The 25,908-nt window shown below is 36.8% G+C and overlaps 1 protein-coding gene across 32 annotated transcripts in view; it reads left to right on the top strand.

Annotated features, from left to right (window-relative positions):
* Positions 1-25,908, top strand: part of ptk2aa (protein tyrosine kinase 2aa) — a 119,089-nt gene that overhangs the window by 85,733 nt on the left and 7,448 nt on the right. For 8 of the 32 annotated variants that reach the window (XM_077230077.1, XM_077230076.1, XM_077230090.1 and 5 more), the window contains 17 exons: positions 98-112; positions 792-848; positions 3,212-3,235; positions 4,443-4,540; positions 5,822-5,906; positions 6,135-6,235; positions 7,477-7,592; positions 7,675-7,775; positions 8,409-8,498; positions 9,445-9,649; positions 10,382-10,493; positions 12,077-12,163; positions 14,996-15,121; positions 18,191-18,316; positions 22,057-22,119; positions 22,677-22,716; positions 24,975-25,078. In XM_077230077.1, the coding sequence (XP_077086192.1) occupies positions 98-112; positions 792-848; positions 3,212-3,235; positions 4,443-4,540; positions 5,822-5,906; positions 6,135-6,235; positions 7,477-7,592; positions 7,675-7,775; positions 8,409-8,498; positions 9,445-9,649; positions 10,382-10,493; positions 12,077-12,163; positions 14,996-15,121; positions 18,191-18,316; positions 22,057-22,119; positions 22,677-22,716; positions 24,975-25,078 (1,550 nt within the window). The remainder of the gene's footprint in view (positions 1-97; positions 113-791; positions 849-3,211; positions 3,236-4,442; positions 4,541-5,821; positions 5,907-6,134; positions 6,236-7,476; positions 7,593-7,674; positions 7,776-8,408; positions 8,499-9,444; positions 9,650-10,381; positions 10,494-12,076; positions 12,164-14,995; positions 15,122-18,190; positions 18,317-22,056; positions 22,120-22,676; positions 22,717-24,974; positions 25,079-25,908) is intronic. The other 24 variants (XM_077230096.1, XM_077230082.1, XM_077230095.1 and 21 more) reach the window with 7 other exon arrangements.

Here is a 25,908-nt window from a genome sequence, read left to right as displayed (position 1 = left end):
AGACCAGTTCATGATGAGTGTGTGTTCTCATGCCTGCTGATGAATTAATCTCTCTCTGATCCTCTCCGTTCTTTGCATGCTCTCCTCGGACCTGCAGAAGATAGTGGAGATGGTAAATCTTCATTTCTGATCTCTAACTAACTCTGTGTGCATTTGGAAAGTTACTTGAATATAGACAATCTTGCATATGTTTCAGTTTAGTTGGAGTGTGTAAATGTGAGTTTTTTTTATTGCATCTCCTTCACTTGAAGCGCATACTTGCTCTTTTGCTCCCTGCATTCCTTATGAGACAGACTTTAAAGGTGTAATTATTTAGAGAAGAGAGTGACCTCTCCCAAAAACAAAAACGCTGGACTAAATCTGTTTTGCATGAAGACGAAAGAGTCACTTCCTTCCCCAGGCTTTCTCAAGCACAACCACAGAGCTGCTCTCCGATTGGCCGGTTGGACAGCCAGAGCTGCTCTCTGATTGGCTGGTTGGAGACTCAGAGCTGCTCTCCGATTGGCCGGTTGGACAGCCAGAGCTGCTCTCTCGATTGGCCGGTTGGACAGACACTCAGAGCCACACAGATTGAGTTCAGAGAGTTTAAAAGAGAGAAGTGCACTTGAGTTTGTGTGTATGTGTCCTCATGGAGGAGTTTCTTGGCTTGTTTTTGGCCGGCTCTAGTTTCTGTAGTGGAAGGTTACATGTGTTTCTGGTGGTGTAGTGACCGAGTGGGCGTTGTTTTGGCCTGTGTGTGTGTGTGTGTGTGTGTGTATGAGATACTGACCGCTGCTTCTGTCTCCCTGCAGAAACGGATGACTACGCAGAGATCATAGATGAGGAAGACACCTACACCATGCCCTCTAGTAAGTACCCTCACTTGTGCTGTCTGTGAAGTGTGTATAACTGTCTCCTGGGATCCAGATGTTTCTGTCCAGATCCGGACGGTTTCTGAGCCAAATCCTGACCTTTTTTTCCCTGTCTGGCTCGTTTGGTTTGTTGATGTGGCGGCAAATGCAATTTAAAGTATCCAGCTCTGACATTCCAGAAAAATTCTCTCAGGAAACTCATCCCGGATTCATTCGAGAGTTTGTGTCGAGATTTATTAGATTTGATTAATAATTAAATACTTTTGCAGGCGTCACCGAAGCCAATTGTGTCTGATTTAGCCAAACCCAGTGACACACACACCTAATTTTACCTTGCATTGATTAATCTACTGTAAAAACGCAACAAGTTTAATCTGAATTAACTTTGTATAAACACACTCTTAAAAGTAAAGTCCCATAAGGGGATTTTCTCACTAATGCCTTAGAAGAAAAAAATTTGGTTTCCCAAAGAACCTTTCAGTGATCAGTTCCTAATATAACTGCTTCCTAAAAAAAACTTTTTCCACTATAAATTCCGTTTTTGTTCAATGGAAAGTTTCAATGGATGTTAAAAGTTCTTTATGGAACATCAATGCCAGTAAAGAGCCTTTTATTAAAAGCGTAGATGTGTGTGTGTGTGTGTGTGTGTGTGTGTGTGTGTGTGTGTGTGTGTGTGTGTGTGTGTGTGTGTGTGTGTGTGTGTGTGTGTGTGTGTGAGTCAGCGACTGCAGACTGCATGCGCACTAACATTCACGAGTGTGTGACTTTACATGCGGGCCTGTACAAACAATCACAGGATTCTGAACACACGCCGACTTAATCTGTAACCAGTGTCTTTGAATGAAAACGTGCCATTATTTACTCACACTGGGAGAAAAAAAATGGTAAAACTACTTTTTTTCTCAGAAATTGCTAGTAAATTCCACAAATAATTAGAAAAGGATGACAACACATTAAATTAAATGTGACATTTTGAAGAAGAAACACTTACACAAACATACTCCAATAATCTTTTTTTTTTTCCTTTTCTTTTCTTTTTGTACAATTTTACAGTGCACCATCATGTCGTTCCAAACTTGTATGATTTCCTACTGTGCAACACAAAAGCAGATGTTTAGTTGAATGTTTCATAAAATAAAAGTCAATGGTTTCCATGGGCTGTCAAGCTCCAGAGAGGACAAGAAAGCATCATAAATAAAGTATATATGACGTATGCACTATATTCCAATTGTTCTGATGCTATATATTTTAGACTTAACCCTCACGCTGTGTTCCGGAGAGGATTTTTCTTTTCCCAAAACTGTTAATGTTATTGCATTGGACAAAAACTTATTGACCTTGCTCACACAGTGTATAAAAACGTATATATATAATGTATATATATATACACACAATTTTTTGTTATACCTTTTTTGTTATAAATTTTCTATATATATAAAAAAAATTGTTATATAAATTTTTTGTTATAATTTTTTGTTATTTATATATATATATATATATATATATATATATATATATATATATATATATATATATTTGTTACACTTGTTGTGTTCTTGGTCAAAAATGTCCTGCCTACAAAAAATTGCTTTTAAAAGTCTTGTTATGCAATTTTATTGCCAAATATTGGATTCAATCTTTTTATCAACTTGTTTTCTTTCGGTTTGCACAGTTTTTGTATTTTTGCAACTGATTGATTATGGGCCTCATTGATCTGCGTTCACTTAGCTGCATCAGCTCAAGCTAAAATAAATATAAAACCTGTGAAAGAAAACAAAAAAGAAAGAAAACAAATTGACAGATTGGATCCAATATTTTGTGATAATGTAGCATAATGAGATTTACAAGCAAAAGGATTTTCAACACAGCACAAGGTTACATGTCTGTTTATCGTCACTTAATGCTAACGTTTCTTCAAAGGAATATGTGCATGAGTCGTATGAACTACTTTTATATTGCTTTTGCTCCTTCACTGCAAAAAGTGCAAAAAATAGTATTTTCCAGTATCTAAGCATTCTTAAAAAAAAAAGATACAGTTATCTTTTCTGAGAAATTTATCAATTTTAAGTGTTCATTGTTAAAGCAAGAAAAATATCTTGAGATCTGATGTTAACAGTTTGACTGTTCAGTTTGACTGAAATTATTTTATTGCTCATTTTCCAAGTAATTTTTTTGTCGTCTTATAGTTTATTTTCTATAATATGCTGAAAACAAACACGCATACATCAGTGTGATGATTTATAACAGCTCTTTCCTGAGTGTTTGACATGTCTATCATCTCATCCCTCTGTTTCTCTTTCATCCTGAGCTTTAATTCTGATCTAAACGCCCAATCTCTCACTTTTCTCTTTAACAACCAGCCGAATGCTATGGATTAGACGCAGGTAACGCCATCCCTCTCTCATGTGTTTCTCTCAGTTTTTCTCGATTTCTTTTCTATTTTTCTCTCTCTGTCTCAGTTTTGCCGTGTGCTTTTGTTGTTTTAGTAGCAGGATCCTTCTCGTATTATTGGCAAATGCAGGTTTTCATAAAATGTGTAAAATTGTGTCTTATGGGATTCAAACTCTTGACCTTGGTGTTGTTAGTGTTACGATCTATCAGTCAGTCTGGGATAGAAAAAAAGCATTTTAACACCCAAAACATGGCATACGGCTTCTTTAAGGCTTTATATTATTATTAAGCATCTTTGTTTTATTAGTATAATTATTAATCAAAATAATATGATTATTAATAATAACCAAATATTAATACAAAATAATATTATTAATAATAACCCATTTTATATTTATGAGCTTAAATACTTTGTATAACTGAAAACCTGCAGAAGTCATTGATATGTGGACAATGAATAGATTTTTTTTTTGCTTATTTATATTACTTAGTTTTTTTGTTTGTTTGTTTTAATAAATGGTGCATTTTTTGGAATTACTATGATTTTTTTAAAAAAAAATGTTACTATGATATTCAGCAAGGACGCATTAAATTGAACAAATATCACAGTAATGACATTAATAATATTTATTTATATGTTGTTGTTTTTGTGCTGTATTATGATTTTTACATAACATTTAAGACATTATTAAACACTTATTTTAATATAGGTTATGTACATTAGTCAGGCTGAACGCCATATTTAATGACAAATGAAAATGTCTGGCATATTTGTGCAGTTTGCTCAATCTTAATACTTCATCTTAATCAGCATCATCTTTCATCATAATATTTTATGTTACCTTTCATTTTCATAACCAATTTTTGTCACATTTTGACACATTTTCAATGTGCTGTTGGAACGCATTACATGCATGTCTTTCGTCTCGATTTGTGGATTATTAAATAAGGCGTCCACCCTGACCTTGTTCATGACCTCAGTGTTTCTAAACCCGCAATTGGCAACGTTTGGTGAATCGCTGAGCTCTGCGTTCAGTAAATATTGTGCTAAAAGTTTGTTGCGCTCCGTCAGAGCTGCTCGTGTGCAGCATGTCGTTCCTCTGAACACACGTGACCATCAGGGTTTGTGATGTTTGTAGGTTCCACTGATGATGAGCTTCAGGTTTGTGACGTTTGCTATCTTGTGTCTTTCGTCCGTAGCTCAGGACTATGAGATCCAGCGGGACAGAATCGAGCTGGGACGGTGTATCGGAGAGGGACAGTTCGGTGACGTCCACCAAGGGGTTTACATCAGTCCGGTAAACTGCATATTCATCATCCACACACTCCAAACAGCTGTCCATACCAAACAAACACTGTCAGGACCCGGAAGACTTATTCACCAGTGGTTCCTTCCAGATTTTTCATGTGGGTATTTATTTACGAGTAAAATAAAGCCTGTGGTAAACATAACTTGACGATACTTTGATGCTTTATTCTACAACACAAACTGCACACACTCATACTGAAAATGCAAAATCAAGTTATGTTTATTTTTGAAAACATATGTTTCTGATAAGTGACTACCGTAGATATAACAGTTTGGGCAGTTTACATTGTAGGATAAAACGTCAAGTTATTGATTATTATACGTTTTTTTTTTTAATTTAATTTATTTTTCCGTCAAGTTACGTTTATCACAGGCTTTATTTTACTGACAAAAATTACCATTAAAAAATCCGATTATACGACCCCATAGGCAAATCTCGAAGGAATCAGTCTTCCAGGTTATGACATCATCACTGCTCCGCTCTATTCAAAATCAAATACCAAAAATGTTAGGAGTGAGAATTTTTAGAACTATTATTTTTATTATTAAACTATTATTTAGCATTAAATGTAGCTAGTCTTAAACTAGTCTAATGCATTCATTAAGCTTAACCTTAAAACCTTATGAAAATTATTGTATAAAAATTATCAAACAAATATTTTTCTTTAATTAATGGAAAATATTTTTGGATAAATAAGTTTATTAGTAGAAACAAATACGTTTAGCAAGTTAGAAGTCAACATTTGGTCCCAAACTAGCTCGTCTACACAGAGTGAGATCTTAAATTATACAAAATCTAACGCTGTTACCCATTCTTCTTTTTTTTCTCTTTTTTTTTCCTTCTTTAAAAAAAAATTATATTTGGAATTTAAAAAATCAATTTAAAATGTAAAAAATATTTGCATATTAATAAGTGCATATTTGAATTTAGGACAATTTTAAAAATGTAAACAATTGATGTAATTGATGTATGTATATATTTTATTGATTTTTATCAGAATTGTTTATTTCTATATTTTATGTTGTCTATTGTTAGAAACTAATAATGTCACACAAATCAGAGTTTCAAACTGAATTTGTAAAATACAATTTTTGTCCCAAAAGTGTTTTTTAGCCTATTCCTTTTGTCACCTGTTCTGTGACTGTTGAAACAAACTAAAATGTCACTGTGTGTTGAAATACTGTGCTACTGCACTGTAACAATCTTGAATTTGTTCACAGGGTTTTTGAGTTGCATGTGTTTTTCATCATCATGTGCTCTTCCTGACAGGAGAATCCATCATTATCGGTGGCTATTAAGACGTGTAAGAACTGCACTTCTGACAGCGTGCGTGAGAAGTTTCTACAGGAAGCGCGTGAGTATTTTAAGTAACGCTACACATTAGTGACCCACATCACATTTAGTTGATTCAGTTCTACTTTAAGACATGACGCATAGTAGAGTAACACAAATAAATGTTTTATTTGACGTTGAATATGAGGAAGTCACTTCTGCCACTGTTTCAGAGAAGTCAGAATCTCACAAAACCATTATGATTTCGCAAAAGTGTTTTGCATGATAATGTTTGTGTAACGTTTGACAGTGACAATGCGGCAGTTTGACCATCCGCACATCGTGAAGTTGATTGGAATAATCACTGAAAATCCCGTCTGGATCATCATGGAGTTGTGCACGCTTGGAGAGGTGAGACTCGCTTTTGTTTCAAAGTGCCCCTATTATACTTTTTTTAAAGGCTCCTAATTTTGTTTTGCAGTCTCCTTTAATGGGCTTACACTGCAAAAAATGTTTTTTATTTATTTTGTTTATTTGTCTCGAACAATACGCAACACAAAATTTTAAAACCACAAAATACAACACAATCAATCAAGATTTAACAACAAAAACATCAAAAATAAAATAAAAGGATTCGTTCGAGAAGGAGCAGGCGGAAGCAATTAGCTTAATATGCTTTTCTTACTCAGTATTTTTGTCTTGTTTCCAGTCCAAATATCTTTAAAAAAAATCCAAAAGTCTTAAATCAAGAATCATTTACTAGATGAGTAAAATGACATAAGATATGATGTCTTGTTTTCTGGGGGAATTAATCAAAATTAAGTGAGTTTTTGCTTAAAAATGGGGTGAGAAAAATCATGTTAATTCAAATAGAAACAAGGTTATTTTTCTCACCCCATCAGGAGATAATTTAGCTTGTTTTAAGCAAAAACTCACTTAATTTTTATTTATTTCCCCAGAAAACAAGTCTTAATATCTTACGTTATTTTACTACTTTAGTAAATGCCGTTTTGCAGTGTATACATGCATCCAAGGTCAAAAAACACTTTAATTTCCTCGTAACATACACTGCAGAATCAGCTCTTTTCTCACAGTGTCTGAAACAATTCGATAAATGATTTAGTCTCTCTAAACCCCGCCTTTCTGAGAGCCTGCTCTGCTCTGATTGGTCAGAAGACCTAATCTGTTGTGATTGGTCGACCGCTTGCAGAGTGTGTTGGAAAACCAAACGCACATTTGCATATCTGAATTTCAGCGATACGAACACTAACCATGGCTTCAGTTTTACCGTATCAATCTCATCCTTCGGAAGTGGATTTGCTTTGTCAGCAGAAACAACGTCTCAAACCAAACTCTTCCAGTCTCAGATACAACTACAGTGTTTGAGGTTCATTCAAAGACACTGTTCATGAGAAGGCAACGAAGACCGTAGACTGACATCATGCAAATATTTTACAAATGTCATATCAGGCAATTAAGAATCGCTTCTTTCTTTATAAAACAATAACTCGATTTATTGTGTGTTTTGACAATTCACAAACAGCTTTATTACACACTACATGAAAAAGCATAATAGGGGCACTTTAAATTCCTCTTTTGGTTGACAAGCTTCTAGAAATCCATCTGGAAATCACCATTGTGTTTATTTTTAGTTGAGGTCGTTCTTGCAAGTCAGGAAGTACAACCTGGACCTGTCCACGCTGATCCTGTTCTCCTACCAGCTGAGCACAGCGCTGGCGTACCTGGAGAGCAAACGCTTTGTGCACCGGTGAGCATCAACAATCAAGATCTTCACAAGCCAAACTCTTGCCTGATCACAGAGCACTAAGATAAATGTGTGTTTTCTGCAGGGACATTGCTGCCAGGAACGTGCTGGTGTCTTCCACGGATTGTGTGAAACTTGGTGACTTCGGTCTCTCCCGATACATGGAGGACAGTTCCTATTACAAAGGTAATTCAGACCGCCGTTTACTTGCCATTTAACAAGCAATTAACCACAATACAACAATGTACTTAATAATATGTATGTGTAGTCACACTACAAGTCACAGAGGTTTTCATTATACCAGGTGAACAAGGAAGCTAGAAAAGCTACAGGTTAAAAAATTAACCTTGATCTGCCGTGTACCTCAGAGGCTTACAAAAAACTGAATTTAACCCCTCAAAAAGATCTAATTAATGCAAGAAATAAGCATGGCCAGAATAAGGAGATAGCGGCCTCTGGTGGATAGTGAAGGCATATTTCATTTGTTTATAGTCTGTAAAACATGTTTTTAGTCTGCCTAATTGTTAATGCCATGCAACATTTTGTAAGATGGACCCAGAAAGTACATGTAAAAAATCTTTAATAAAGTTGTATGTACGAATTTGTTTATTCTTTTTTTTTTATGTTGAATTTTTTGATTATGTTTGTATTTCGTTTATTGTGCAGTGAGTGTTGAGTCTGTATCTGTCTTGTAATGGCCTGTGAAGCTGATATGGAAAAACATTTAAATATGAAATACAAATACTGTGTGTGTGTGTGTGTGTGTGTGTGTGTGTGTGTGTGTGTGTGTGTGTGTGTGTGTGTGTGTGTGTTTTCCAGCTTCTAAAGGGAAACTGCCGATCAAATGGATGGCTCCAGAATCCATAAACTTCCGTCGCTTTACCTCGGCCAGTGACGTCTGGATGTTTGGTAACTGCTATTCTGAGAAATTTAAAAATAAATGTTTTATTATCCTATGTCTTACAGTTTGACTGTTCTTGAACACCATAAACATATGCTCTGAACAACATCTTTCTAGTAATAAAACAATATTAGTTTAAGTTTTATTATTATTATTATTATTATTATTATTATTAATTATTCATTGATCATTTTACTCTTAATAATAAAACATAAAATACTTTAGATTTTTATTGTGGAGAAAGTATAGAAATCCCACTCACTCCTCAAACTTACATCGTCACAAAATATGTTCTTTTGTGCCTGAGACATAAGCCTGAGGAATGTCGATTGACGTAAAGAATTATGATGATGCAAGTTTGAGAAGTGTGGAGGATTTATATATTTTTTTATAAATATATAAATATTATTTTTAAATATATTTAAATATTTTTAAATATATATATATATATATAAATGTTTTTTAAATTTATATCAAAAAATATTTTAATATTAAAATATTATATTGGACTTTAATTCTACGCACCTATGAATGATTCAGGTGTGTGAGGGTCTATATTTTCTATAAAAAAGTTTTGGTCAATTTTTTGCCTCTATTCAAATGTGACAATATTATATGTTTTTAAATGTGTATATAAATGTTTTTTAAATATATATAAAGATTATTTGAATATTAAAGTATTATATTGGACTTTAATCCTACGCACCTGTGTATGATTTAGGTGTGTGAAGGTCTATATTTTCTATTAAAAAAATATATTGTGTCCAATTTTTTTTTTGTTTTTTTTTGCCTCAATTCAGATATGACAATAATTAGATTGGTCAAGCTATCAGCTCTGATTAAAACATAATATAATTTACTTTTCATATATTGATTTTGATATCTTGATTTTATTTTTTACTTTTTTAGTTTATCTGTGATCATGAGGCAGCTTTCTGCTCGTGTCTCTCTCAGGTGTGTGTATGTGGGAAATTCTCATGTTCGGCATCAAGCCCTTCCAGGGCGTGAAGAATAATGACGTGATCGGGCGGATCGAGAACGGCGAGAGGTTAGCGATGCCCCAGAACTGCCCCCCGACCCTCTACAGCCTCATGACCAAATGCTGGGCGTACGACCCCAGCAAACGCCCGCGCTTCACTGAACTCAAGACTCAGCTCAGGTCAGTGTGTGTATGTACCGTTTGTAGAGCTCATCTGGATAAAAGCATCTTCTAGATGACTTATTTCACATGTAATGTCATAGTAAAGCAGCTGTTTTACAGTGTTTGCACAGATGATCTGATGGTTTTATGCTTTTCTTGGTTTCTGACACTAGAGGTCTCTGTTTAGCTTTCAGAGGGTCTTGGTCACTCCAGGATGATCAGCCATATAATTATACTAGCTTTAATTTTATTTTGCGCTCTAATGTGCAACACATCAACTATTTATCATTTATAATGATGCATTATTAACAAATAATTCATTAGTTATTATATGTGAATTTTAGTCGTGCAGTTTAGTTAATAATAACAATTCTGATAAAGAATAACAATGACGCCTGTCAGAAAACGCTACTCATGTATTCAGTTATACGCCTAATAATAAGTATCATTTGCATTTTATTTTGTTGTGCTTCACTGGTGTGCTGCATTTGGTGAAATGAAAGTTTGCTCAATATAAATACAGAATAATATGTGAAAAATAAGTGATATTATATAAATATGTTTAATTTTTTTAGTTTGTCTAATCTAAGCCAAAAGTCAGTCTAATCACGGCTCTAGCAAAATAAATGTAAAAAAAGCATATTTTTCTCATTCCTGTGTGTGTGTGTGTGTGTGTGTGTGTGTGTGTGTGTGTGTGTGTGTGTGTGTGTGTGTGTGTGTGTGTGTGTGTGTGTGTGTGTGTCCCTTCAGCACGATCCTGGATGAGGAGAAGGCCCAACAGGAGGAGCGTTTCCGTATGGAGATGAGGAGACAGGTCACGGTGTCCTGGGACACTGGCAATTCAGACGAGGCTCCTCCGAAGGTGAATCTCAGTGATGCATATAAAGTACCCTTTAATTAAAACGTTAAAATTAGAAATAATTTCACATTTAAATATTAAAGGGGTGGTAAAACACGATTTTACTTTTCTAACTTTAGCTAGTGTGAAATGTTGCTGTTTGAGCATAAACAACATCTGCAAAGTTACAGTGCTCAAAGTTCAAAGCAAAGGGAGATATTTGCTTTTAAAGAGAAGGACTACAACAAACGGCTGGTTGGGACTACACGACATTCCTCCCGGGTTAATGACATCAGCAACCCTAAAATGTACATAAGCCCCGCCCCCGGGACACGCAGTCCATGTTGAGAAGAGGAAAAGTTGTTGTATAAGAGTGTATTTGTGAGTCAGCTCAAACTTTAACATCCTTCTTTTCACATGCAGTAAAAAGTCACTCTGTGTGCATCTCACAACAGTTCCTATACGAGCGATTTATAGATTATCATGACAGAATATGATCATTGAAGATAGTTAACTCCACATCAGCAACATAAATTCATCAACTAACCATTCAGAGACGTCCTGTTGCATTCTACATGTTGTCACTTCTTCTTGAGTCTCTCCATCTTTGTCTGACTCTGTCTTAACATTAAAGGCAGAACAGTTTCTGTCACTTTAGTGTGTCTGCGTGAGGTAATCGCTCTGCTAACACACAAACGCTATTGAAACCCCGCCCTCTGAGGCAGTTAATTTGCATTTAAAGGGCCAGGCACAAAACGGTGCGTTTTTGCTAACCCTCAAAATGACAACTTTAACATGCTATATAAACATATCTGTGGGGTATTTTGTGCTAAAACTTCACACACACACTCACGGGATATCAGAGATTTATTTTACATCTTTTGAAAAGGGCATTTTACCACCCCTTTAAATAAAAAATAATCTCATAGCTTTATTTATGCAATTGTAAATGCAGTGTAAATACATTAATGCCAGTTTCTGATGCCGCTTCTGTGTCACCTCTGCACTGCAAAGATGGATTTTGATTTAATGGTTTAATTTGACTGGTAACGGTGGTATTGTTTTATTGTTATAATAGAATTTAATTTGAATGTTAGAATTTGACATAAAAGGTGATGCATACCTCTAAATAAGTTTAGAAAAAATATCCATATATAGGTGAAAATGCCCCTGGAAATCAATGTAAGGTGGCAAATATCACCCCCTAATTGAAATATTTATTTCTGTCACTGCTGTGAACTGACCACTGCATAGAATATGAAAAATATGAATATCTTCGTGAGTCTGCTGTCAACGACAGGCCTAAACCAGCCATGGCACCAGCACAAAAACACAATATCATCTAATTATTATCAACAAAACTTTGAAATATCGAGATTTATATTTTTCAATATTGCGCACCCCTAATGAAAGGTATTCAATTTAGATTTCTTCAGGTCTTAAAAAGCCTTACATTTTATTTGACTTTAAAAAGTGTGCAGCAACCCTGATACATGTATATCCGAGATCTGCAATACCCTGATCAGATCTAACAGGAAGTGTGTGTGTGTGTATTTATTAGTTTGAGTAACTGGGTCTGTTTTAATCAGTGGTTTTGGTTCCCACAGCCCAGCCGACCTGGATACCCGAGTCCTCGATCCAGTGAAGGATATTTCCCTAGTCCTCAACATGCTGGTCAGCTCAATCATTACCAGGTGACGTTACTTCTGCCCACATCACTTTTAACCCTCTGGTGCTATAGACCCCTTTTGCGCCGACGTCACAATTACGTCACGGCGCTAGCTGGAGGCAAAACAAAGTGAAAACTGGAGGCGGCCAATACAAACCAGCACAGATTCGGCTACATAATAACTTAAGGATCTTAAATTATTATTATTTGTATTAAATGTCATCTTGTTGTGTTTCTGGGTGCGAGAACCACCTACAGGATCCAATTTGAAATTTTATCGCATAATGTTTTATAAATTATTAATTTTTTGTAAATCATCTATGATTGTATAGCCTACATTGTTGTGATTGATTGTGATAGACTTTTTGAATGACCTGGTAAGAAAGAATAATCAAATGCATAGTTCATTAATATAATTTTAATACATAAAAAATATTTTTATTTCTAGAAAATACTCACATCAATAAAATTGCACTGTAATGTCACTCTTTACATTGTCGTCTTATGGCCTTGGCGCTGGGCAGGACCACGCAATGTAACGTTGCCACAAGGCAAGACCATTCATCACATAGTTATAGGCATCTAAAGATCTATATGCCCTCAGTTTGTCTTTACGCTCGGTCTCTCTATCAGGTGTAGAAGGCAGGCCACTCAACCGAGGTAACGTTAATCCTGTCAGATCGTCCATCCATTGAGTGAGCGTTTATGGGTCGGCCAATCTAGTTCCGTCCGTTAAAATTAACTTTTGCAAATAACAATCGCGGTCCTGGACAGTGAGTGACCTTGCACATTAAGATAAAATCTGTTTTTCTCCCGTCATTGTTAAAAAACAAGCTAACAAAACTTGCAAACTAGCGTTAGTGACGCTGCCAGAGGGATCGTTCTGCCTCCACCTAAGCTCCGCCCACATAAAAACGTCATCATGTTTACCAACTGAAAAGGGGTCTATTGGGTCATTTTTGTCCGAAAAATTTTACATTTGTTATGCTTTATTTTATTTTTTTATTCATCGGAATGGTACGAAACTTGGTAAAGCTGTGTGAACATAAAAAAATCATGGACATGCTTCGAACAGGTTAAATGGTCCTGAAAATTTGTCTTCGTAAAGAGATCAAACTTAAGTCTGTGCTCTAAAGCATTGAAGATTTACGACAATTTAAGTTGGAAATTAAATTTTCAAGTCTATTCTCAAAAAGTGAATGAATGCATTATAAATACAGCATAAATATAATTTAGCACCATAAAATCCCCTAAAAATAAAAAAATATTAAATAAAAAACATTTTCGAACTAAAATATAGTAAATTAATTTCATTGAAATAAAAAAATCAATTTCAGTCATTTTTGACCGACACGTGAAGAGCACCTAAAGTTAATAAATAAATAACAAGAAATCTAAATGTTTGGATGCAAGTTGTCAACATTTTTTTTTTTTCCCCTGCTGCTCATATAATGTCACAGCAATGGAGAGCCTGTTATTCATTTACCGGCTGTCATTCAACAAATACCCAAAAAGTCTCCAAATACCATACCTGACAAACTGGTTACTGATGCCACAAAACTTCCCAACATAAACATTCAACAAATACCCAAACACATCGCAGATAGCACTGCACTTCTCTCTACCCAAACACCCTGATCTACTTAGCTGGTTTAGAAGCGTGTGATTGGCTGGCTTCAGCTGGATGAAGTTATTTCACAGCTCATCGCGAGCGTCTCTGACAGCAGGCATTTCCTCTGGGCTCTTTAAAGACGCATGCTATTGTTGACTCCAGATACATTCCATCAGCTCAAACACTTACACACACACACACACACACACACACATCACCGCTGTTATCGCCGCTCAGTTTTCATCCCTTAAAAGGCTTTTGTGCTCAATCTGCTGGTTTTTGTGTCAGGGTGATTATTGGCCTTTCTGAGAGGAGTGGGAGATGGGGTTCGAGACTCTCCGGGGGGCTTAAAGACAACCTGAAACGGCTTTCATAACTCGTTTTAGTTACATAATGTGACATTTATGAGAGCAAAATGATTTTTAACAGTGATATTACCATTTAATACTGTACTATGGTATTTATATCCTTAAGTTTTTATTGTTATTTAATACTAAATCTATTTTACAAAATTGTTAATTGAAGCCTATCTGAAATAAAATATAAATATGTTATGGAAAACTAAGTTGTAATTAATAGAAATATAAAACTAAAACTGAATTTTTTAAATAAATAGGAATAACTAATAAAAATGAGAAAAGCACATAACAAAATTTGTTAACAATTAATCTAAAATTAAAACAAAAATATAAAAAATAAAGCTAATTCAAAGCTAAAATAAAAATAAATATTAGATGAAAAACTAACTGGAATAAGTTTGTTAATAAATTGTTTAAAAAAACAAAGAATTGAAAACATATAAAAAATAAAGAGAAATATAAAAACTAATAAAAATGACAAAAGCACATTGCAAAAAACAAATTAAAATGAAGTCAGACAAATATAAAATATAAAAATAAAGGTAATTCAAAGCTGAAATAAAATAAAATATAAACATTAAAAACTAACTGAAATAAGTTTTAGTTGTATGTAAGTACTAAAATTACTAACTTAAAATAAAAAAAATAAAAAAGTGCAATTAAAATAAATTAAAAATGATAAAAAGTGACGAAAGCATAGCAAAATTATTAATAATTAAAATGTAAAAAATTAAAGCTAATTCAAATTATTAATAAAAACTATAATAGTTTATAAATATTTATAATTTAACTGATTGCTACAGTATTATTTTTTGTATTTTTGAAAACTTTTTTTTATAAATAAATGTAAATGTGCTTTAAATCAAATGTCTTATCATCTGTCCAGGGGTCTGGATATCCCAGTGCACTCGTGCCCGGAGCGGGATTCCCCACTCAGGCCTCAGTCCTCGACCCACACGAGACCTGGAACCATCACAGACCGGACGCTCCCGTGTGGTCTCCCAACATGGAGGTGAGTGAGTGAGTGAGGTAGTGCGTGAGTGAGTGAGTGAGTGAGTGAGTGAATGAGTGAGGTTGTGAGTGAGTGAGTGAGTGAGTGAGGTTGTGAGTGAGTGAGTGAGTGAGTGAGTGAGTGAGTGAGGTTGTGAGTGAGTGAGGTTGTGAGTGAGTGAGGTTGTGAGTGAGTGAGTGAGTGAGTGAGTGAGTGAGTGAGTGAGTGAGTGAGGTTGAGTGAGTGAGTGAGTGAGGTTGAGTGAGTGAGTGAGTGAGGTTGAGTGAGTGAGGTTGAGTGAGTGAGTGAGGTAGTGAGTGAGGTAGTGCGTGAGGCAGTGAGTTAGTGAGTGAGTGAGTAAGGGAGTGAGTGAGGTAGGGAGTGAATGAGTGAGTAAGGTAGTGAGTGAGTGAGTGAGGTAGTGAGTGAGTGAGTGAGTGAGTGAGGTAGTGAGTGAGTGAGTGAGGTAGTGAGTGAGGCAGTGAGTGAGGCAGTGAGTTAGTGAGTGAGTAAGTGAGTGAGTGAGTAAGTGAGTGAGTGAGTAAGGGTGTGAGTGAGTGAGGTAGGGAGTGAGTGAGTGAGGTAGTGAGTGAGGCAGTGAGTGAGGCAGTGAGTTAGTGAGTGAGTGAGTGAGTGAGTGAGTGAGTGAGTGAGTGAGGTTGTGAGTGAGTGAGTGAGTGAGTGAGTGAGTGAGTGAGTGAGTGAGTGAGTGAGTGAGTGAGGTTGAGTGAGTGAGTGAGTGAGGTTGAGTGAGTGAGTGAGGTAGTGAGTGAGGTAGTGAGTGAGGTAGTGCGTGAGGCAGTGAGTTAGTGAGTGAGTGAGTAAGGGAGTGAGTGAGGTAGGGAGTGAATGAGTGAGTAAGGTAGTGAGTGAGTGAGTGAGTGAGGTAGTGAGTGAGTGAGTGAGTGAGGTAGTGAGTGAGTGAGTGAGGTAGTGAGTGAGGCAGTGAGTGAGGCAGTGAGTTAGTGAGTGAGTAAGTGAGTGAGTGAGTAAGGGTGTGAGTGAGTGAGGTAGGGAGTGAGTGAGTGAGGTAGGGAGTGAGTGAGTGAGTAAGGTAGTGAGTGAGTGAGTGAGGTAGTGAGTGAGTGAGGTAGTAAGTGAGTGAGGTAGTGAGTGAGTGGGGTAGTAAGTGAGTGAGTGAGTGAGGTAGTGAGTGAGTGAGTGAGTGAGTGAGTGAGTGAGTGAGTGAGTGAGTGGGGTAGTGAGTGAGGTAGTTAGTGAGTGAGTGAGGTAGTGAGTGGGGTAGTGAGTGAGTGAGTGAGGTAGTGAGTGAGTGAGTGAGGTAGTGAGTGAGTGAGTGAGGTAGTGAGTGAGTGAGTGGGGTAGTGAGTGAGTGAGGTAGTGAGTGGGGTAGTGAGTGAGTGAGTGAGGTAGTGAGTGAGTGAGTAAGTGAGGTAGTGAGTGAGTGAGGTAGTGAGTGAGTGAGTGAGTGGGGTAGTGAGTGAGTGAGGTAGTGAGTGAGTGAGTGAGTGGGGTAGTGAGTGAGTGAGGTAGTGAGTGAATGAGGTAGTGAGTGAGTGAGGTAGTGAGGGAGTGAGGTAGTGAGTGAGTGAGTGAGTGAGGTAGTGAGTGAGTGAGGTAGTGAGTGACGTAGTGAGTGAGGTAGTGAGTGAGTGAGTGAGTGTGTGTGTGTGTGTGTGTGTGTGTGTGTGTGTGTGTGTGAGTTAGTGAGTGAATGAGTGAGGTAGTGTGTGAGTGAGGTAGTGTGTGAGTGAGTGAGTGAGTGAGTGAGGTAGTGTGTGAGTGAGTGAGTGAGTGAGGTTGTGAGTGAGGTAGTGAGTGAGTGAGTGAGGTAGTATGTGAGTCAGTGAGTGAGGTAGTGAGTGAGGTAGTGAGTGAGTGAGGTAGTGAGTGAGTGAGGTAGTGAGTGAGGTAGTGAGTGAGTGAGTGTGTGAGTGAGATAGTGAGTGAGTGAGTGAGGTAGTGAGTGAGTGAGTGAGTGAGTGAGGTAGTGAGTGAGTGAGGTAGTGAGTGAGTGAGGTAGTGAGTGAGTGAGGTAGTGAGTGAGTGAGTGAGTGAGGTTGTGAGTGAGTGAGGTAGTATGTGAGTGAGTGAGTGAGTGAGTGAGTGAGGTAGTGTGTGAGTGAGGTAGTGAGTGAGGTAGTGAGTGAGTGAGTGAGGTTGTGAGTGAGTGAGGTAGTATGTGAGTGAGTGAGGTAGTATGTGAGTGAGGTAGTGAGTGAGTGAGTGAGGGAGGGAGTGAGTGAGGTTGTGAGGTAGTGAGTGAGTGAGGTTGTGAGTGAGTGAGTGAGGTAGTGAGTGAGTGAGTGAGGTAGTGAGTGAGTGAGGTAGTGAGTGAGTGAGGTTGTGAGTGAGTGAGGTTGTGAGTGAGTGAGGTTGTGAGTGAGTGAGTGAGGTAGTGAGTGAGTGAGTGAGTGAGGTTGTGAGTGAGTGATTGAGTGAGTGAGTGAGGTAGTGAGTTAGTGAGTGAGGTATTGAGTGAGGGAGTGAGTGAGGTTGAGTGAGATTGTGAGTGAGTTAGTGAGTGAGTGAGGTTGTGAGTGAGTGAGTGAGGTTGTGAGTGAGTGAGCGAGTCAGTTAGTGACTAAGTGAGTTAGTGAGTTAGTGAGTGAGTGAGGTAGTAAGTGAGGTTGTGAGTCAGTTAGTGAGTGAGTGAGGTAGTGAGTTAGTGAGTGAGTGAGGTTGAGTGAGTGAGTGAGGTAGTGAGTTAGTGAGTGAGTGAGGTTGAGTGAGTGAGGTTGAGTGAGTGAGTGAGTGAGTGAGTGAGTGAGTGAGTGAGTGAGATTGTGAGTGAGTGAGGTAGTGAGTGAGTGAGTGAGTGAGGTAGTGAGTGAGGTAGTGAGTGAGGTTGTGGGTGAGGTTGTGAGTGAGTGAGTGAGTCAGTTAGTGAGTGAGTGAGGTAGTGAGTTAGTGAGTGAGTGAGGTTGAGTGAGTGAGTGAGTGAGGTAGTGAGTGAGTGAGGTTGTGAGTGAGTGAGTGAGGTTGAGTGAGTGAGTGAGTGAGGTTGAGTGAGTGAGTGAGTGAGTGAGGTAGTGAGTGAGTGAGGTTGTGAGTGAGTGAGTGAGCAGAAGAGGCCGTTTGCTCTGTGAATGTGTGTTCATTGGAGCGTGTGTTTTCTGTGTGTGTCAGGATGGGGCGGCTCTGGGGAGGAGTCAGGTGATGCCCGTCACACACCTGATGGAGGAGACACTGATGAAGCAGCAGCAGCAGATGGAGGAGGACCAGAGGTGGCTGGAGCACGAGGAGAGCTTCTTGGTACTCATACACACACTCACACACCAGACTATTCAGGGAGGTCAAATTTGAGTTTCAATTATTAGTCGAATTAAAAATTAATGTAATCTTAAAAAGTCCCTGAAATTTCTAAAGTGAAAATAAGAAATAAAGAGTTAAATAAAAATAAAAATAAACTTTAACTATTTAATTATAATAATTCAATATTTTAAAAAAACGTTCTAAATATTTATGGGAATTTAAAAATGAAATATTCAGGAAATTAAAAAAACTTTTTTTTTTAAGCCTGGAAAAGTCCTGCAATTTTTAGTTTAAATAATAGTTTATGAATACTAGTTTTAAAAGTCATGCTATTTAATCATTTTGTATAAACAATTTAATACAGCGCTTGGTTTGGTTTATATTTCTCATTATGCCTTCTTGTTAGCACACTCCTCTAACTAAAATGATGTCCTTAAAATTTGAATATTATTCAAATATTAGTATCATTTTAGTAAAAAAAAATTCCAACTCAATTTCTCAACCCTAACAGCCCTAATACTATTGATACTGTTCTAGAACTATCAAAGAATTTTAGTGAATAGTTCCATAAAATCTATTTAACTATTTTAAAAAATACATAAATCTTAACTATTGTTAATGGTTCAATTCTACACTTTTCTGACAGTTTATTTGTCTCTCTTGTCCATTATAATTTTGGAAAACTTAAATCTTAAAGTATATAATAAATATAACTATTAATAATATTAAACAAAAAATGAAATAAATGTAAATTAATATTAAGAAATAATAATAAAGGTTTATTGCATTGCAGTGATAATACCTTTAAGACTGCTATATGTAAATGAGCTCTGTTATGATTGGCTTATCTCTGCGTATGAAGATTTATTTCTCATCATTGCTGAATGCTGAACATGTGTCTTCTTCACATGTAAATATATGTGATATTTCTGAGTGAGGTTTGCAGTTTAGTTTCATAAGTGGTCTTGATGGACCAGAAAGTTCGGAAAGTCAGGAAGTCACATTAGACATTTCAAATTATCAGGAAAAAAAGTTGTTTTTCATGAAATGACTCAGCATTTATAATTCACTCCCTGCTTTTTTCTTTGGCTTGTTGGTCACTTTGCTTGGCATCTGCTGTGGTTGTTGTTCCAAGAGATGGAACAAAATGAAGATGAAAACAAAGTTGTAAATCTGTGCGCACCTGCGAGTGAAACGGTCTTCTTTTCACCAGAGGAAACTATTCCTGCCAAACGCTGGACGTGCCCGTTAGATGCGATGTGTTTCTCGAGCTGCTGCTCTCCAGATGATGTTTCAGTGGCTGTTTGTGGGGGTTTCGGTTGCTGAGACCCGAGAGAGGCGTTTAATGAGCCGGTACCAGATTTGACACTCAAGTGATTTCCTCCGCAGGCTGAAACTTTAGATTTGAGGATTGTTGTTAGCAGAGATGTGACTGTAATATCGGTGGAAACTTGGGCGCCGCATCACACGTGTCATAAGTGATCGGTTCATTTGGCAGCAGGGGTTTGTGGGAATCGGTGGAAACCCGTGTGGTTCGTACCTTCCCTAAGAAACGCTGGCATCTTCTCCTTTTTCACGGAAAAAATGAAAAGGAAAGAATCCAAGTGTGTCTAGAATGAACACTAGTGCACACTATATATACTGTAGACTTCATGATATTATTTAAAATGGTGTGATGTTACTAAAATCTTAAAATATTTAAATGATCATGTGCTAATGCCTATTTTTTATTTATACAGAGCTTTTTACGATACTAATTGCTTTACAGAAACAGAAAAAAGCATTTGCATCGCAAAATTTATATGAATATAAATGTCTTTAATCCTCCAGTTGTCAATTATAAACTGTACAGCTGAAAGATGCTTCATTGCTATTGACCATTTCCTCTTTTATTGGGAACTTTATAGACGCAAATGAAAAGATCAGATGATTCATAACACATGAATGAATCAGCGAAAGTTTAAAACAAAACATTCAAAACAATGTCATTTATATTTTAAAACAGTTCAGACTCTAAAGCCACATTTGAAGCTGTTTTTAAGTAGAGGATATTTTCCACCTCGTGCAAGTTCATCCCTGTTTTGAGTTGTTTGGAAAATAAGTTAATGTCAAATTATCATCTGACAAAATAAATAACCAAAATAAAATACAGTGTACTCGCATTTTCAATCTAATTTTGGATAAAGAGTCGTATTTTCCCCCCAGAAGTCTGATTAAATAACAGCAAAAACACAATGTGACTGATATTGTTCGGTTCATTCACAGTTCATTCACTGCACAGGAAATGGAAAGTCAAGTCGAGCGCAATGCATTATGGGATAAAGTGTTCGATGCAGTTGTATTCTTGGTCAATTCAGAAGGTCATTGGTTTTTCCATGCATGCACATTTGCATACTGCATATTAGTTTCTGCGTATGAAAATAGTAGGTAGTTTGTCATTGAGATCGGCCCCTCGGTGGAGCGTTCATCAGGATTCAGCAGCGCATACCAGGAGCCGTTCTGTTTGTGCAAGAGCAGCGGGAGGAAAGGAGAGCGTGGGATGTGAAAGAGAAAGAGAGAGAGAGAGAGCAGAGAGTCTCACATGGAAACACACACACAGCGCTCGCGATCCCTCGGACGCTCCGCTCAGAGGATGCATCTCTTCAAGTTCTGTTTCGGAAAGCCGGTAATAGACTCCCGTAGTGAGGGATTGAGGACTTCATGTTCTTCACTGCTTCTTTGGGGAAATCTGTACTTTGTGCTTTAACAAGTTGTGTAGTTTGTTGCTTTTTTTGAGGCTTTGAGGTCTGTCAGAATGGAAAGTGGAAAATCAGGAAAATTTTAAATTGTGATCTTCAAGCCTGGTAAAATCATGCATATTTATATAATCTTAAAACGTGATACACATTTCTAAAGTTAAAATAAGAAATCAAGTTTTTTAATGAAGAACATAAAATATTTACAAAAATATTACTTAAATGTCTTTAAAAAAAGTTCTAAATATGTATAAAATAATACAGATTTTAGTATTAAAGTGAAGTTTATTTATGAGTAGTAGCTGTAGTATTATTTTTGTATTTAATTTAATTATTTATGTATTATGTATTTTATGTATTTAAGCCAGGAAAAGTCATGCAAATTAATGTAATCTTAAAATGTTTTGTAAATTTCTAAAGTGAAAATATGAAAAAATACATTATATTAAATATTTATAAAATATTACAGATGTATAAATATCAAAATGTTTATTATTATATATTTATGTATCTTATGTTTTTCAAAACCTTGAATAATAAGAAATAAAGTAACCTATATAAATAATTTGTATTTATTTATTTTACTTATTTTATTTAAATAAAAAAATTCAATAATTGTCAATTATTGTTAAAAATAAAGTTAAACAAATTTAAATGTTTAATCTATTGCTGTGATATCGATCAATTGCACAACATAAAAGTTTATAATATATATATATATATATATATATAAATCACACATCACATATAATATGTTTACTCAATTTTATGTTATATGCAATTAATCAATTTGACAACACTAGTTTAAGTTTTATTTGAATTATTATTGTTATTATTCTTGTTGTATGATTTTAATCTAGTAATCACAAATGACTGGAAAAGTCATGGAAATCCAACAGTCATGTGATGATGACATAATCAGCTGGAAGTTTATCTCATGAATATGTGATAAATCCTCATGTTGAGTGTGAATGTGTGTTTGATGAATGTATTGTGTTTGTCCAGAAGCCGGAGTCGAGGAACTCGAGGGGCAGTATCGACCGGGAGGACGGCGCTCTCCAGACCCCGGTGAGTTCCCATAATTCCCTGCTTGTTTTGGTTTCTTCCCAGAGGGTGATTTACTGTGCCATAGCGAGGACACAATCTGCTCCTCACTTCCTGTTAGAGTCGCAGCCAGTAATGCCGATCACACTCGGCCAGAATCCTCCAAACAGCTGAAAACTGCAGATCCTGAACACGTTCGTTTACCGAAATGCTGAAACAGAGGAATCTGAAACCCTGAGAGAAGGAGGGTAAATTAAAGGGGTATCATGGGAGCTTTACTGTGGTCACAGACGGGGATCCCAGTGCTAGCATCATCTCTGATGTATAATGAGTGAAAAACAGGCGTCATCTCACGAGAGCCATAATTACAGAAGATCCGATCTGATGCAGGACGAGAGAATGTGTTTGCTCAGATTGAGTGAAGCTCAGTTTTGGATTTGGCCTCTGAGGCCTGAAATATGCCTGGCTTTCCCACAAGCTACCCACAATTCCTCAGGGCCCCGGTGGGCAGCAGGAACCCAGACTGCAGGAAAACCACTGTGTGTTTTTAAACGCTTGTGTGTGATTGTGCTTTCTTTCAGATGGGGAAGCAACACGTTTACCAGCCGGTCGGGAAAGCAGGTATGAACACAGACGATGAAATTATCCTTTAGATTTAATGCACATTTTAATTACAAATTATACAATGACTTTAACTTGGATCATCTTTAAGTTTTCTTACACAACTACTGTATATACACTACCGTTCAAAAGTTTGGTGTCGGTAAGATTTTTTATGTTTTTAAAAGAAGTCTCTTCTGCTCACCAAGGCTGCATTTATTTGATTTAAAAAAAGAAAATCCCAGTAATATTGTGAAATTTTATTTCAATGTAAAACAGATGTTTTCTATGTGAATATATAGTAAAGTGTAATTTATTCCTGTGATCAAAGCTGAATTTTCAGCATCATTACTCCAGTCTTCAGTGTCACATGATCCTTCAGAAATCAGGATAATATGATGATTTGATGCTCAAGAATCATTTATGATTATTATCACAGTTGAAAACAGTCGTGCTGCTTCATATTTTTGTGCAAACTGTGATTTATTTTTTTCAGGATTCTTTCAACATAAAAGTTTGTTTATATAATGTGTGTGTATATATTAACTTACGGTATGTTTATTATAAATAATAATAATAATTATTATTATTTATATATTACATTATAATGGAAATTCATTACTAAAAAGGTGTGGAAATCTGATTGCACAATTTGACAAAGTGTATTTTAGCACACAGTTTGAGTGCTCAAAATACACTTTTTACACATAATGGTAATATTTTTGTGGTAGGTTTGTGAAAAATATAATCAATCTAATATTTATGCAAATTTGATACTTTTAAAGACACACTTTAATAAAGTGATTAAAATCACAGAACTTACATTCAGGTATTTGTGTACAGTGTCTGTTAATGTCGAAATAAAAACGATAAAACTGTCCGAGGTTTGCAGTTGTCAGGCATGATGTTATTTACATTAATACAGAATGATGTGCATTTATCGTCAGCTTTGATCATGTCTCATCCAATCAGAATTGTTTTATAATGACTAATCTGTAAATTGTAGCTCAGGGGCCGTATTCACAAAGAATTTTATTTTACCACTAGGAGTACTCCTAAATCCCATTAAAATATTTTAGCTAGGAGTTTTCTCTTAAAAGTTATTCACAACGCCTTTCAGACCTACTCTTAGTAAGGAAAAATGACAACTCCTAAACTAAGAGTGAGTCTTCGTTGCTATGGATGACGTCAATTCTCATGCACGACTTTCCTCGCAATGATCACTGTGATTGGTTGTTAGATGACAGGGCCATCATGCGGAACATAACACAGACGCAACAAATCATGGAATTACGACATCTAAATATGTCTGTGTCCTACACAAAATAATAATAGTAATGTCATCGAAATGCATATATAATGACATGTTTGTGCAGGCCCCAGTGAAGTGTAATTCTAAAAAGGCAGAAAGAGAGAGAAAAGTGGTGAATTCAATTAAATTAAATTAAGGTAGCCTAATACCCTAATGAAACCGCCACTTGCCTAATAATGAAAAACGACACTTGCATTAACACTTGCTTGGTTAATTGACATCCTATTAGTATGGAAGCTTGTTTCCGCCACTGAATAAAAATAAATTAAAATAATTGCGACTTTTTATCTCACAATTGCGAGATATGTCAGAATTGTGAGAAATAAAGTCGCAGTTGTGAGATAAAAAGTCGCAATTAGCTTTTTTATTTTTCATTCTGTGGCGGAAACAAGCTTCCATAGCCTAAATAGACTACTTAAAGCAAGTAAATGTTGCTCCTATTGAAGTAATGTAATAGTTGAATGACGGTGGATTATGAACTCGCCAAAACGAAAAAGAAAGCCCAACTGGACGCAGGATCAGTTACTGTTGCTGGCCCAGTTGGTGCTGAAAAAATAAAAAAATAAAAATAAAAGGGAAATTCGACACTGGGATATCAAGTAAAACTAAGCGTGAGACATAGGAGAAGATTTGTTTGCAGATCAATGCAGTATTCCCGCTTGTGTCGCAGACCCCGGACGACTGCGAGGCGGTGATATGCGCTACAATCCTTTGTGAATAGGTCTTAGTGAGTTAGGAGTCCTCTCGACTTCTTTTAAGCTGTCCCAGACTTAGGTGCTACTTTTAGGGCTAAAATGCTTCGTGAATTACTCTTAGTGAAAAAAATTAGGAGTCCTAAAGTTAGGAGTGACACGCCCATTATTTTTAGGAGTTGCTCCTAAATTCGCAAGTTAGGAGCTACTTTTAGCCTTAAAATTCTTTGTGAATACGGCCCCAGAACATTAGTTGATGTTTCTGTATCCTACAGATCACGTGGCTCCTCCGAAGAAACCGCCCCGTCCCGGCGCTCCGAGTCACCTGACCAACCTGAACCCAGTGGACAGTTACAACGAGGGCGTCAAGGTAACTGAAGTGATCCTGCATGATGGTGTGTGTGTGTGTGTGTGATCTATCAGAGGGGAATCTGAGATATGTGCCGCATGCAGATTGGCTGTTGTGTTTTGCATGTAAAACTAAACTCCACGAACTCTTGCGTTTCCCGAACAAACACACACTCAGAGTCACATAGAGTTGATCTTCGTCAGCAGAACACGGTCCAGTGGATCTGAGCTGCAAAACTGAGACTATATTACAGCCAAACCTCAGAATACGAGCACATACACACTGCTGAGGACACATACACACTGCTGAGGAAACATACACACTGCTGAGGACACATACACACTGCTGAGGACACATACACACTGCTGAGGACACATACACACTGCTGAGGACACATACACACTGCTGAGGACACATACACACTGCTGAGGACACATACACACTGCTGAGGACACATACACACTGCTGAGGACACATACACACTGCTGAGGACACAAACACACTGCTGAGGACACATACACACTGCTGAGGACACATACAGGACACATACACACTGCTGAGGACACATACACACTGCTGAGGACACATACAGGACACATACACACTGCTGAGGACACATACACACTGCTGAGGACACATACACACTGCTGAGACACATACACACTGCTGAGGACACATACACACTGCTGAGGACACAAACACACTGCTGAGGACACATACACACTGCTGAGGACACATACACACTGCTGAGGACACATACACACTGCTGAGGACACATACACACTGCTGAGGACACATACACACTGCTGAGGACACATACACACTGCTGAGGACACATACACACTGCTGAGGACACATAC

The sequence above is a fragment of the Siphateles boraxobius genome, unplaced genomic scaffold (assembly GCF_051911475.1).
Source record: "Siphateles boraxobius isolate OS27281-9 unplaced genomic scaffold, OSU_SipBor_1 139, whole genome shotgun sequence".
Classification (NCBI taxonomy): Eukaryota; Metazoa; Chordata; class Actinopteri; order Cypriniformes; family Leuciscidae; genus Siphateles; species Siphateles boraxobius.
Note: the sequence above shows the minus strand (reverse complement) of the source record. Positions and strands in the feature narration are given on the sequence as shown.